The 14,644-nt window shown below is 52.8% G+C and overlaps 2 protein-coding genes across 2 annotated transcripts in view; both read right to left on the bottom strand.

Annotated features, from left to right (window-relative positions):
- LOC137474273 (lactosylceramide 4-alpha-galactosyltransferase-like) overlaps positions 1-14,644 on the bottom strand; it is a 47,798-nt gene that overhangs the window by 8,392 nt on the left and 24,762 nt on the right. The window contains exons 3-4 of the mRNA XM_068190695.1: positions 3,638-3,748; positions 152-1,704 (exon numbers count right to left, since the gene is read on the bottom strand). Coding sequence (XP_068046796.1) covers positions 568-1,701 — 1,134 coding nt within the window. The 5' untranslated portion in view covers positions 1,702-1,704; positions 3,638-3,748 and the 3' untranslated portion in view covers positions 152-567. Of the gene's footprint in view, positions 1,705-3,637; positions 3,749-14,644 lie in introns of the transcript that reaches the window.
- LOC137474271 (lactosylceramide 4-alpha-galactosyltransferase-like) lies at positions 8,436-9,660 on the bottom strand. Its single transcript, XM_068190686.1, has one exon. It carries the CDS (start codon positions 9,655-9,657, stop codon positions 8,524-8,526), a length of 1,134 nt encoding a protein of 377 aa, XP_068046787.1. The 5' UTR covers positions 9,658-9,660; the 3' UTR covers positions 8,436-8,523.

The following is a 14,644-nucleotide window of genomic DNA, read 5'->3' as shown; positions in this document are numbered from 1 at the left end:
ATATCAGGAAAAAGTTCTTCCGCCAGACAGTGGCAGGGCACTAAACAGGCTCCCCAGGGAAAGCTCACAGCCCCAAAGATGATGCTGTCATGCGCAGGGTGTGATTTTTGGAGTGTCCTGTCCCCAGGCAGGGCCAAGACAGGGCCATGATGACTGCGGGTCCCTTCCAACACTGAATATTCTGTGAAAATTTCAAATGCCACAGAGAGCAAGGCAGGGGTTCCTACAGCTGTTGAATCATCACAAAAAGCTGCTCAGGTTGTGATTTACAGGAGAAGCCATTGGAGAACATCAAGAGAGGACCAGCTGAGGGATGCTTATGAATGAGCTCAACCTTCCTTGCAGAAACTGGTCGCATGAAGGAAAGGAAGAGAGGGTGAAGCCAGGTCCAGCTGTAAATTTGAAAGACAAAGGATCTGAGTTATATATCAGGAGTATCAGGTACAAAACCACAGAGCTGTCACACAGAACACCTGCTCTGGGGACTAAAAGCCAACTCTGGGGTAGGTCAAAGGCACTTGGTTTCCTTCAGCCTGGGGAGCATCCCTGCAGCCAAGGGCCCCCAGGTCACACTGCACGCCTGGACAACTCTTCAGAGTCCTGTTTCATCTTTGCATAGGTGGCAGGGCAGAACTGGGAATAGAGCTGAGCCAGCAGAGCCTGGGAGGGGATCTCTAACTTGGTCCCGTGGCTCAGTTTGTTCCATACGTGCACTGCATAGGTGTTCTTAAGGAGTTTCTGAAGCTCCAAGGCACTGACTGCCTCAAACAACTTCTTCCAGTCCTGCCAGGGAATAGGATAAACAACTTCCCGGGCAAGAGCACTCACACCCTTGCAGTTCATACTCTTGATAGTCCTGAGGGAGCACCACTTCTTAAAGACACGAGTTACAAGCCCTGGGCCCTGGTGCCCCCAGGCCCAGCCATTGTAATTCTGCACAAAGTCCTGCATGCAAAGCTCCATGAACTCATGCTTGGCCTTAAAGGACAGAAAGGCCCCATTCAGTTCATCATCATCCTGAATCCCAAGGGCATTGGTGAGGTTCTCTAAGTTCTTAAGCACAATGAAGTCTGTATCCAGGTAGATGCCACCAAATTTCCACATGAGGACAATTCTGCAGGCGTCAGAGAGGACATGTAAAAAATGAGGCTCCTGTTGCCGCTGAGGCTGCAAGAACCACTGTGCCAGAGGCGTTCCAGAAAAGAGCTCTGTCAAGTCCAGGGGCCGGATTTCCACGTTGGGGAAGCAGCTCAGCAAGGAGAAAGCCCAGTGCTTGGGTAAGGAGGCGTTCCCTCTGGCCAAGCCTTTCATGAGCAGTACAATTCTGGATGCAGGGTGTGTCCTGGCCGCTGACTCCACAGAGCATGAGAACAGGTAACTTGGGGAAGTTTGCTCTGAGGTCTCCACAAAAAACACATTTCCTGTGGGAGGAGAGGGCCCACCAGCAATGTCGAGGGCAGAAGGCACATAGTGAGCACAGCTGCTCTCAGCAGACAAGCCGTAGGTGGGGGCTCTGCTCTTTGGGTCCTCCCAGACGCCCCAGTACAACTTGATGTAGGCAAAGGATACAAACCCAAGGATGAGGATAAACAGGGCACAGGGCTTGTGGCTGAGCACCACCCTGGTCAGCTTCAGGAGGCAGCTGGGCATCCTGAGCATTCTCTCTCCAGCCAGAGCATGCTCTCCCGAGACAGCCAGCATGATCTGAAGGCAAGGAAAGAAGAGAAAAAACCTGACAGAGGAGGCAGCAGAGTATGAGCCTCCCTGCACAGGTGTGTCCCAGCTTCATAGCAGTGCACAACAAACTCTGGGAACACCATTAGAGAACTCATCTGTCACCCTCTAGAACTTCAGGTCACTGTCAACACGAGACATGAGACAGGTACGCAGTGCCCTGGCAGGAGGAAATAGGAATGTTCCTTATGACCATTCCTGGAACCCTGTCAACAGACACTGTGTGGAGCTGCTGCCCACTGACAGCTGGTTACCATGAGCGGACTTGTTTTCTCCTGACACACAACGTGTCCTTCCCCCAAACCAAACACAAGCCTCAGTCTTCCAGATGTTGAGCCGGCAGTTGCTGCCTTTCCAAACCAACCACCTGCTCCTGCAGAGAGCCTGCCCCATTATTCATGGCAGCCTAGCCTGGCAGGATGGATGGAGGCTGGGAAAGGAATGGATGCAGGGCAGCTCAGGAGGCAGATGCAGACAATAAGGTCATGAACTGCCTTTGTAAAGGGAGTCCCAAGGCTGCTTCCCAACCCTGCACAGGCTACACTGGCTGTGCCCTGCTTAGTTCTCCCAGTGGATCCTGCTGGTGGACAGGCAATCCCTCCGCTCTCCTGCCCTTACTTCCTCTCTTCTTCTGGCAAAAGGGAGGGATGGAATGGAAGAAATCATTAACAAGGCAGCAACAAACAGGTAAGTCAGTCTAGCTCCATCCCCAGTGTTAACATCAGCATTGCTGGCCTTGCCTTTCCTTATAGCGAGGGGCAGCAGAAGCAGCAGCTCCTGTGCCCACCACTGGGCCCCAAAGGTCAATGAGCAAGGGCACATGAAGAAGCAGTGAGGAAGGTTGTTGCTTTTAGGACCAGAGGAAATGGTCTCAAGTTGTGCCAAGGGAGGTTAGAGTGGACTTTACTCAGGATTTTACTCCCTGGAAGAGTTACCAGGCATTGGCACAGGCTGCCCAAGAAAGTGGTGGAGCCACTGTCCCTGGAGGTATTTAACAGACATGTAGGTGTGGCACTTTGGGATTGCTTTAGCGGTGGACTTGGCAGAGCAGTCTTTGGGGTCAGGCCCAGGCACTCAAAGGTCTTTTCCATCCTAAAGAATTCCATAATTTCTCCTGCCTCCCTGAGCTCCATCTCCAAAGTCCCACCCTCCAGGACAGAAAGGTTCAGGAAAGGGGAAAAGCTTTAATCCAGCAGCTGTAACCAAAGTGGCAGGGCACACGACAAAGCACCCAGCTGGCACAGTCCCATTTGTCATTGCTCCTTGATCACTGTGCCTGGGTCACCTACGGAGCTTCCCCTGTGGCCAAAAATGCCTTGTTAGCCGCACTGGGAGGCACCCAAATGTCAGAGCATGGAGCCACCACTCTGCACCAGGCACTGGGGGACAGAGGAGAGGCAGCCAATACACAAATGATCAGCTCTGGATCCACACAAAGTTTTCTCCTCCTGCACAGAAATGCCAGCTTGTGCTGCCAGTGCTACAGGCAGCAAAACCCAGCCCACCCTGCCTTTTACAGACCATTTACATTCCCCACACTCCACACACCACAGCTGGGTCAACCCTGTAAATATTTTTTTGCTTTGCAAGCACAAGGAGAGAAATCATTAGAGGCTTGGAGGGAAGTTCCTGTGTAGCAGAGGGGCAGGAAAGCACCACATTAATCTAACCACAAGTAAGGTTCAAGGTTGTCGGCACATTTTGAGCAAAGGACAGAACTTGACTACTGTCACAACTCTATAAATTTAAAAATACATTTCTGCTTTTGGAGCGGACAAGGCAACGCTTTCGTCGCTGCATTAGCCAGTGCAATTCTTTTAAAAAACAAACACAGGAAGCCTGTCTTTATTTCTTCCTCTGCAAATACAACGGCCATTGCAAAGAAACTGCAAACTCTACTCACCTGTCCGTGCTTTCAAGACACCACAGAATTCAATGCTCAGCTGGAGAAGAGTTTTAAGAGGTTGGTGTCTGTGAGAGCGCCTACAATTCTATGTTCTGGCACTTCCTCCTTCTTAAAAGAAATTAGAAGTGAAAAAGTCTGAATACGTGGAAAAACACAATAGATGAAGGATGTGACATCAGACATTTATCCAGTGAGCAGTGCATAAAAAGGATGTACGTAGTGCGGCAAAGAAACCATCAAAATGAAAAGTAATCATAAAAAAAAGGACAAAATTCAGACCTCATTGTCACTACACTTGAAACTTTAGTCTGCGGCAGGAAAACTTTTAGTTTTGTTTTCTCATCCTCTTCTAAAATTTCCCAGCATTCACACTGCTTCTGCGGCTGCCGTGATAACTGAGCTGAGCCTTCCATAGAGCTGCCTGCTTCCACCCCAAGTCCTAAGTACAGAATGCCCCCTTGGAAACACACGCGCTTAATCAAATGCTCTACTCCTTCATTAGGGAATACTCCCTGATACGCCAGGGACCTCACTGGAGGACTTGGCCACTTTCAGGTGTTCCTCATTCTATGGCAGCTCCCCCTTGCCCCTGTGATCAGGGGTGGCTGACCTTCCCTAGCATGAGACATGCTGGCACATTCATAAAATCCCTCCTTTATCAGTACAGCCACTAAATTCAGGGATTACTGCAGTTCCTCCTCAGCTGTCTGTAACAAATATTGCTCTGTAGTGTCCCAGACCCCTCTCCTCTCCCCAAATCCTTCCATGCACAGCAGCACCATGGATGGACTCATGACAGCTTTTCTCCCAGCACAGGGACTCCACAACCACCTGATCCAGTGTTTCACCACCCTTCCTTTCATTCTAACTTGCCACACTTCAATGTGTGCCCATTGTGTCTCCTGCCATCTCCGCATTGAACACAGGAGAGTCTCACTTGTGTCCTTCACCCACCCACCTTCAGCCAGGTGTTTCACACCCTGACCAGACAGCCCAGCCTGCTCTAGAGCAAGAAAAGACAGCAGAGCCCTCCCAGCCGCTCGCCACGCACCGTGTGCTCCAGTCCCCTTCTCACCTTAGTGGCCCTTTGCCGGACTTGCTCCAGTACGGACACGCTTCCCTCATGCTGGGATCCCAGAACCAGCCCTCCAGGTGTGTCTCACCAGTGCTGAGTGGTGGGCAGTGATTTGCATTAGGGATAGATGGATGACCCCACAGCATCCCCTGCCTACATCCTCAGTGACATCTTCATCTTAGCAGGTGTCTGATGGAATCCCACCCAGCAGACAGGAGATGGCCCGGGAAGTTCCTGGAGCATGTGGAAGAGAACTTGCTGACACAGCTGGCAGGCCAGCCCACCTGGGAAGGTGTCCCAGGGGATCTGCTGTTTGCAAACAGAGGAGCACTGGTGGGAGATGAGGGTGCCAGAGACCATCTTGGGTACAGTGACCGTGACACGATTTGGTTTCAGTTCTCGGTGAAGGGAGGAAGAAGGAGGAAGGGGGTCAGCAAAACCACTGCCTTAGATTTGTGAAGGACAGGCTTTGGTCTGTTCAGAGCACAGGTTGAGAGAATCCCTTGGGAGGCAGTCTTGAGGGGCCAAGGAGCCCAGGAATCTGGACTTTCCTCAGGAAGGAGGTCATAGAGGTGGAGCAGGAGCCCATTGCAATGTGCCGTAAGCTGGGTCAGGGAAGGCTGGCCTGGATGAACAGCAAGCTTCCACTGGGACTCAGGGGAGAACAGAGAGTTTAGCAGCCCAGGAAGAAGGGCCAGGCAACTCAGGAAAACTACAAGGATGCCATGAAGTTAATCAGAGAGAAAACGACAAAGATAAAAGTCCAGCTAGAAGTCAGTCTGGCCACCAGGATAAAAGTCAAGAAAAAAAAGCATTTCCAAATGCATTAATGACAAAAAGAGGCCAAGGAGATTCTTCATCCTTTATTGCATGCTGGGGTGGGAACACGACCTCCATGGATGAGGAACAGGTTGAGGTACTCAATGCCTTCTTGACCTCAGCCTTTAACCAAAAGCCCAGTCACCCTCTGCATATCCAGCCCCCTGAGCCAGAAGACAGAAACAGGGAGCAGAACAAAGTCCCAACACTGCAGGAGGAAGTTGTTAGTGAGCTGCTGCGCTGCCCAGACATGCGCAAGTCTAGGAAGATGCCATCCTTCTGCTGGCAGCTGCTGAAGCAGCTCACAAAGGCCCTCTCTCCATCATTTATCAGCAGTCCTGGTGAACCGGAGAGCTCCGGGGTGACTGGAGGTTGGCCAATGTGACAGCCCTGTATGAGAAGGCTTGGAAGGACAGCTGGGGGAACCAGAGGCCTGTCAGCCTGACCTCGGTGCCAGGGAAGGGTAGGGAACAGATTACCTGGAGTGCAATGACACGATGCGTGCTGCACCACTGGGGCATCAGGCCCAGCCAGCAGGAGTTCAAGCAGGTCCTGCTTGACTGACCCAACCTCCTTCTGTGAACACCCAACGGGTGGGGAAAGGCTGTGGATGTTGTGTACCTGGGCCTTCAGTAAAGCCCTTGATCACCGCTCCCACAGCGCTCTCCTGGGGAGCATTGTCCTTGCAGCCCACGGATTTAACAGGTTCCCTGTTTGCTGGGAATAAACTGCCTGGATGGCTGGGCCCAGAGAATGGTGGTGGAATTAATCCAGCTGGCAGCGGGTCACTGGTGCTGTGCCCCAGGGCCCACTGTCAGAGCCAGTCCCGGTTCATATCCTTGAGGTTCAACAAGACCTGAAGTGGCAGGTACTGCCCCTGGGTCACAACCCCCAGCAGCTGCAGGCTGGGAAGAGCCCAGCAGGAAAGGGCCTGGGCCTGCTGGTCCACGGTGCATGGCCAGGAGGGCAGGAAGGCCAAGGGCTGCTGGCCAGGGTCAGCAATGACGTGGCCAGCAGGACCAGGGCAGTGACTGTCCCCCTGTCGTGGGCACTGGGGAGGCCTCACCCCAAGTGCTGCGTCCAGTTCTGGGCCTGGCACTGCAAGATGGACATGGAAGGGCTGGAGCGTGTCCAGAGGAGGGAACGGAGCTGGGCAAGGGGCTGGAGCACAAGTCCGATGAGGAGCGGCTGAGGGAGCTGGGGGTGTTTAACCTGGAGGAAAAGAGGCTCAGGAGGGACGTTACTGCTCTCCACACCTCCCTGTCAGGAGGGTGCAGCCAGGTGGGGGTCAGGCTCTGCTCCCAGGGAACAAAGGACAGGATGAGGGGAAATCAATAGAATGGTCTGGGTTGGAAGGGACACTAAAGATCATCTTCTTCCACCCCTCCTGCCACGGGCAGGGACACCTTCCACTATCCCAGGCAGCTCCGAGCCCATCCAACCTGGCCTTGGACACTTCCAGGGACCCAGGGGCAGCCACAGCTGCAATGGGCAACCTGTGCCAGGCTCTCACCAACCTCACAGGGCAGAATTTCTTCCTCATATCCAATCTAAACCTCCCCTTTGTCAGTGTGAAGCCATTCCCTCTTGGCCTGTCCCTTTAGGCCCTTGCAAAGAGTCTCTCTGCACCTTTCCTTTAAGCTCCCTTAAGGCAGTGGAGGGCCATGATTATGTCACCTCAAAGCCTTCTCTTCTCCAGGCAGAACACTCCCACTTCCCTCAGCCTTTCCTCCCAGCAGAGCTGCTCCATCCCTCTGATCCCCTTGGTGTCCCTGCTCTGCACTGGCTCCAGCAGCTCCCTGTCCTTCCTGTGCTGGGATCCCAGAGCTGGATGCAGCACTCCCTGCAGCACGGTAGGTTCAGCTTGGATACAATGAAAAATTTCAGAGTGCTTCAGCACTGTGTGCCACAGGCTCCTAAGGGAAGTGGTGGAGTCAGCATCCCTGGAAGTGCTCCAAAACATGAGTACACATGGCACTTTGGGATAAAGGCTAGTGGGTGTGGTGATACAGAATTGAAGGATGGACTCCCTGATCTTGGAGGTCTTTTCCAACCTTCATGTGCTTCTGAGTTTCTATTTTTGTCCTTGGGGACACTGCTCGGAGTCCTGCACCTGGTCCTTCTGTTGATGTGGACATGTTGTCCTCTGGACTTCCACAATGGGCTCAATATTCCAAGGAAAGGGATGGAATGCTCCTCACAGCACTGCAGAAACACGCAACGCTGAGCCCCTTCAGACTGTGACAATGGCTGCTCAGATGTTGGTATCCACAAGAAATACTTCAGCAGAGCAAGGATCTTGATAATTTCCGCTCCTCAAGGAACTGCTTTTGCCTATTTGTTTTCCTGAGGAGTCCCAGACAAGTCATCCCACTGCTGTGGAATCAGAAACAGTATGGAAGCATCATTTGAACTTTTCTCACTTTAGAAGTTTAGAACAACTTCACACTGAGCCACGCAGGGACCTAAACTCTTTTCGGCTTCTTAAAGCAAATTTCATATACACTTCATGTATTTCCCCATGTGTTAAGGATCTTTGCCAGCCATGGAATTCTGCTCTGAGCCCCAGCAATCTGTGCCCTTTGGCACTGCCTGCTATCAATTCACAAACTCAGAAATGCCACAGAGAGCAAGCCAATGGTCCCCACAGCTGTTGAATCATCACAAAAAGCTGCTCAGGTTGTGATTTACAGGAGAAGCCATTGGAGAACATCAAGAGAGGACCAGCTGAGGGATGCTTATGAATGAGCTCAACCTTCCTTGCAGGAACTGGTCGCGTGAAGGAAAGGAAGAGAGGGGTGAAGCCAGGTCCAGCTGTAAATTTGAAAGACAAAGGATCTGAGTTATATATCAGGAGTATCAGGTACAAAACCACAGAGCTGTCACACAGAACACCTGCTCTGGGGACTAAAAACCAACTCTGGCGTAGGTCAAAGGCACTCGGTTTCCTTCAGCCTGGGGAGCATCCCTGCAGCCAAGGGCCCCCAGGTCACACTGCACGCCTGGACAACTCTTCAGAGTCCTGTTTCATCTTTGCATAGGTGGCAGGGCAGAACTGGGAATAGAGCTGAGCCAGCAGAGCCTGTGAGGGGATCTCTAACTTGGTCCCGTGGCTCAGTTTGTTCCATACGTGCACTGCATAGGTGTTCTTAAGGAGTTTCTGAAGCTCCAAGGCACTGACTGCCTCAAACAACTTCTTCCAGTCCTGCCAGGGAATAGGATAAACAACTTCCCGGGCAAGAGCACTCACACCTTTGCAGTTCACACTCTTGATGGTCCTGAGGGAGCACCACTTCTTAAAGACACGAGTTAGGAGCCCTGGGCCCTGGTGACCCCAGACCCAGCCATTGTAATTCTGCACAAAGTCCTGCATGCAAAGCTCCATGAACTCGTGCTTGGCCTTAAAGGACAGAAAGGCCCCATTCAGTTCATGGTCATCCTGAATCCCAAGGGCATTGGTGAGGTTCTCTAAGTTCTTAAGCACAATGAAGTCTGTATCCAGGTAGATGCCACCAAATTTCCACATGAGGACGATTCTGCAGGCGTCAGAGAGGACGGGTAAAAAATGAGGCTCCTTTTGCCGCTGAGGCTGCAAGAACCACTGTGCCAGAGGCGTTCCAGAAAAGAGCTCTGTCAAGTCCAGGGGCCGGATTTCCACGTTGGGGAAGCAGCTCAGCAAGGAGAAAGCCCAGTGCTTGGGTAAGGAGGCGTTCCCTCTGGCCAAGCCTTTCATGAGCAGTACAATTCTGGATGCAGGGTGTGTCCTGGCCGCTGACTCCACAGAGCATGAGAACAGGTAACTTGGGGAAGTTTGCTCTGAGGTCTCCACAAAAAACACATTTCCTGTGGGAGGAGAGGGCCCACCAGCAATGTCGAGGGCAGAAGGCACATAGTGAGCACAGCTGGTCTCAGCAGACAAGCCGTAGGTGGGGGCTCTGCTCTTTGGGTCCTCCCAGACGCCCCAGTACAACTTGATGTAGGCAAAGGATACAAACCCAAGGATGAGGATAAACAGGGCACAGGGCTTGTGGCTGAGCACCACCCTGGTCAGCTTCAGGAGGCAGCTGGGCATCCTGAGCATTCTCTCTCCAGCCAGAGCATGCTCTCCCGAGACAGCCAGCATGATCTGAAGGCAAGGAAAGAAGAGAAAAAACCTGACAGAGGAGGCAGCAGAGTATGAGCCTCCCTGCACAGGTGTGTCCCAGCTTCATAGCAGTGCACAACAAACTCTGGGAACACCATTAGAGAACTCATCTGTCACCCTCTAGAACTTCAGGTCACTGTCAACACGAGACATGAGACAGGTACGCAGTGCCCTGGCAGGAGGAAATAGGAATGTTCCTTATGACCATTCCTGGAACCCTGTCAACAGACACTGTGTGGAGCTGCTGCCCACTGACAGCTGGTTACCATGAGCGGACTTGTTTTCTCCTGACACACAACGTGTCCTTCCCCCAAACCAAACACAAGCCTCAGTCTTCCAGATGTTGAGCCGGCAGTTGCTGCCTTTCCAAACCAACCACCTGCTCCTGCAGAGAGCCTGCCCCATTATTCACGGCAGCCTAGCCTGGCAGGATGGATGGAGACTGGGAAAGGAATGGATGCAGGGCAGCTCAGGAGGCAGATGCAGACAATAAGGTCATGAACTGCCTTTGTAAAGGGAGTCCCAAGGCTGCTTCCCAACCCTGCACAGGCTACACTGGCTGTGCCCTGCTTAGTTCTCCCAGTGGATCCTGCTGGTGGACAGGCAATCCCTCCGCTCTCCTGCCCTTACTTCCTCTCTTCTTCTGGCAAAAGGGAGGGATGGAATGGAAGAAATCATTAACAAGGCAGCAACAAACAGGTAAGTCAGTCTAGCTCCATCCCCAGTGTTAACATCAGCATTGCTGGCCTTGCCTTTCCTTATAGCGAGGGGCAGCAGAAGCAGCAGCTCCTGTGCCCACCACTGGGCCCCAAAGGTCAATGAGCAAGGGCACATGAAGAAGCAGTGAGGAAGGTTGTTGCTTTTAGGACCAGAGGAAATGGTCTCAAGTTGTGCCAAGGGAGGTTAGAGTGGACTTTACTCAGGATTTTACTCCCTGGAAGAGTTACCAGGCATTGGCACAGGCTGCCCAAGAAAGTGGTGGAGCCACTGTCCCTGGAGGTATTTAACAGACATGTAGATGTGGCACTTTGGGATTGCTTTAGCGGTGGACTTGGCAGAGCAGTCTTTGGGGTCAGGCCCAGGCACTCAAAGGTCTCTTCCATCCTAAAGAATTCCATAATTTCTCCTGCCTCCCTGAGCTCCATCTCCAAAGTCCCACCCTCCAGGACAGAAAGGTTCAGGAAAGGGGAAAAGCTTTAATCCAGCAGCTGTAACCAAAGTGGCAGGGCACACGACAAAGCACCCAGCTGGCACAGTCCCATTTGTCATTGCTCCTTGATCACTGTGCCTGGGTCACCTACGGAGCTTCCCCTGTGGCCAAAAATGCCTTGTTAGCCGCACTGGGAGGCACCCAAATGTCAGAGCATGGAGCCACCACTCTGCACCAGGCACTGGGGGACAGAGGAGAGGCAGCCAATACACAAATGATCAGCTCTGGATCCACACAAAGTTTTCTCCTCCTGCACAGAAATGCCAGCTTGTGCTGCCAGTGCTACAGGCAGCAAAACCCAGCCCACCCTGCCTTTTACAGACCATTTACATTCCCCACACTCCACACACCACAGCTGGGTCAACCCGGTAGATTTTTTTTTAAGCTCTAGAAGGCAAAGAGACACAGACCAGGCAGAATAGAGCCAGGGCTGTAGAGAAGGCAAAAAACTCACCTATCCCCGCTTACAAGACACCACAGAATTTCCTGTTCAGCTCGAAAATATATTTACAATATGAAAATCTGAGAGGATGACAACACCTCTAAGGTCTGACACCGCCTTCCCCTTTGGAAAAGGAACGAGGACAGATGGGAGTCTGAACAGAAGTGGAAAAGTGAAGGGGAAGGGTGCAACACCTTTTATGTAACCAGAAAAGAAGCAAAGGTCATGGGAATTCACCGTTAATAAACCAGTTAGTTAAAAAGTAATTAAAAAAAAAAAAAAGGAGGAAATTGAAACCACACTGTTGCTACACTTTGAGCTTCAGACAGGTGGGAAAATGGCTCAATTTGTTTTCTCCTCCTTTGCTAAGAATTCCCAGTGCTCACACTGCTTCTGCGGCTGCCGTGATAACTGAGCTGAGCCTTCCATAGAGCTGCCTGCTCCCACCCCAAGCCCTAAGTACAGAATGCCCCCTTGGAAACACACGCGCTTAACCAAATGCTCTACTCCTTCATTAGGGAATACTCCCTGATACGCCAGGGACCTCACTGGAGGACTTGGCCACTTTCAGGTGTTCCTCATTCTATGGCAGCTCCCCCTTGCCCCTGTGATCAGGGGTGGCTGACCTTCCCTAGCATGAGACATGCTGGCACATTCATAAAATCCCTCCTTTATCAGTACAGCCACTAAATTCAGGGATTACTGCAGTTCCTCCTCAGCTGTCTGTAACAAATATTGCTCTGTAGTGTCCCAGACCCCTCTCCTCTCCCCAAATCCTTCCATGCACAGCAGCACCATGGATGGACTCATGACAGCTTTTCTCCCAGCACAGGGACTCCACAACCACCTGATCCAGTGTTTCACCACCCTTCCTTTCATTCTAACTTGCCACACTTCAATGTGTGCCCATTGTGTCTCCTGCCATCTCCGCATTGAACACAGGAGAGTCTCACTTGTGTCCTTCACCCACCCACCTTCAGCCAGGTGTTTCACACCCTGACCAGACAGCCCAGCCTGCTCTAGAGCAAGAAAAGACAGCAGAGCCCTCCCAGCCGCTCGCCACGCACCGTGTGCTCCAGTCCCCTTCTCACCTTAGTGGCCCTTTGCCGGACTTGCTCCAGTACGGACACGCTTCCCTCATGCTGGGATCCCAGAACCAGCCCTCCAGGTGTGTCTCACCAGTGCTGAGTGGTGGGCAGTGATTTGCATTAGGGATAGATGGATGACCCCACAGCATCCCCTGCCTACATCCTCAGTGACATCTTCATCTTAGCAGGTGTCTGCTGGAATCCCACCCAGCAGACAGGAGATGGCCCGGGAAGTTCCTGGAGCATGTGGAAGAGAACTTGCTGACACAGCTGGCAGGCCAGCCCACCTGGGAAGGTGTCCCAGGGGATCTGCTGTTTGCAAACAGAGGAGCACTGGTGGGAGATGAGGGTGCCAGAGACCATCTTGGGTACAGTGACCGTGACACGATTTGGTTTCAGTTCTCGGTGAAGGGAGGAAGAAGGAGGAAGGGGGTCAGCAAAACCACTGCCTTAGATTTGTGAAGGACAGGCTTTGGTCTGTTCAGAGCACAGGTTGAGAGAATCCTTTGGGAGGCAGTCTTGAGGGGCCAAGGAGCCCAGGAATCTGGACTTTCCTCAGGAAGGAGGTCATAGAGGTGGAGCAGGAGCCCATTGCAATGTGCCGTAAGCTGGGTCAGGGAAGGCTGGCCTGGATGAACAGCAAGCTTCCACTGGGACTCAGGGGAGAACAGAGAGTTTAGCAGCCCAGGAAGAAGGGCCAGGCAACTCAGGAAAACTACAAGGATGCCATGAAGTTAATCAGAGAGAAAACGACAAAGATAAAAGTCCAGCTAGAAGTCAGTCTGGCCACCAGGATAAAAGTCAAGAAAAAAAAGCATTTCCAAATGCATTAATGACAAAAAGAGGCCAAGGAGATTCTTCATCCTTTATTGCATGCTGGGGTGGGAACACGACCTCCATGGATGAGGAACAGGTTGAGGTACTCAATGCCTTCTTGACCTCAGCCTTTAACCAAAAGCCCAGTCACCCTCTGCATATCCAGCCCCCTGAGCCAGAAGACAGAAACAGGGAGCAGAACAAAGTCCCAACACTGCAGGAGGAAGTTGTTAGTGAGCTGCTGCGCTGCCCAGACATGCGCAAGTCTAGGAAGATGCCATCCTTCTGCTGGCAGCTGCTGAAGCAGCTCACAAAGGCCCTCTCTCCATCATTTATCAGCAGTCCTGGTGAACCGGAGAGCTCCGGGGTGACTGGAGGTTGGCCAATGTGACAGCCCTGTATGAGAAGGCTTGGAAGGACAGCTGGGGGAACCAGAGGCCTGTCAGCCTGACCTCGGTGCCAGGGAAGGGTAGGGAACAGATTACCTGGAGTGCAATGACACGATGCGTGCTGCACCACTGGGGCATCAGGCCCAGCCAGCAGGAGTCCAAGCAGGTCCTGCTTGACTGACCCAACCTCCTTCTGTGAACACCCAACGGGTGGGGAAAGGCTGTGGATGTTGTGTACCTGGGCCTTCAGTAAAGCCCTTGATCACCGCTCCCACAGCGCTCTCCTGGGGAGCATTGTCCTTGCAGCCCACGGATTTAACAGGTTCCCTGTTTGCTGGGAATAAACTGCCTGGATGGCTGGGCCCAGAGAATGGTGGTGGAATTAATCCAGCTGGCAGCGGGTCACTGGTGCTGTGCCCCAGGGCCCACTGTCAGAGCCAGTCCCGGTTCATATCCTTGAGGTTCAACAAGACCTGAAGTGGCAGGTACTGCCCCTGGGTCACAACCCCCAGCAGCTGCAGGCTGGGAAGAGCCCAGCAGGAAAGGGCCTGGGCCTGCTGGTCCACGGTGCATGGCCAGGAGGGCAGGAAGGCCAAGGGCTGCTGGCCAGGGTCAGCAATGGCGTGGCCAGCAGGACCAGGGCAGTGACTGTCCCCCTGTCGTGGGCACTGGGGAGGCCTCACCCCAAGTGCTGCGTCCAGTTCTGGGCCTGGCACTGCAAGATGGACATGGAGGGGCTGGAGCGTGTCCAGAGAAGGGAACGGAGCTGGGCAAGGGGCTGGAGCACAAGTCCGATGAGGAGCGGCTGAGGGAGCTGGGGGTGTTTAACCTGGAGGAAAAGAGGCTCAGGAGGGACGTTACTGCTCTCCACACCTCCCTGTCAGGAGGGTGCAGCCAGGTGGGGGTCAGGCTCTGCTCCCAGGGAACAAAGGACAGGATGAGGGGAAATCAATAGAATGGTCTGGGTTGGAAGGGACACTAAAGATCATCTTCTTCCACCCCTCCTGCCACGGGCAGGGAC

Source organism: Anomalospiza imberbis, chromosome 5 (genome assembly GCF_031753505.1).
Source record: "Anomalospiza imberbis isolate Cuckoo-Finch-1a 21T00152 chromosome 5, ASM3175350v1, whole genome shotgun sequence".
Lineage (NCBI taxonomy): Eukaryota > Metazoa > Chordata > Aves > Passeriformes > Viduidae > Anomalospiza > Anomalospiza imberbis.
This window is presented reverse-complemented; position numbering and strand designations above follow the sequence as displayed.

Excerpts from the sequence above, each read along its gene's own strand:
- LOC137474271 (XM_068190686.1), bottom strand. The coding sequence starts at position 9,657 with ATGCTGGCTGTCTCGGGAGAGCATGCTCTGGCTGGAGAGAGAATGCTC.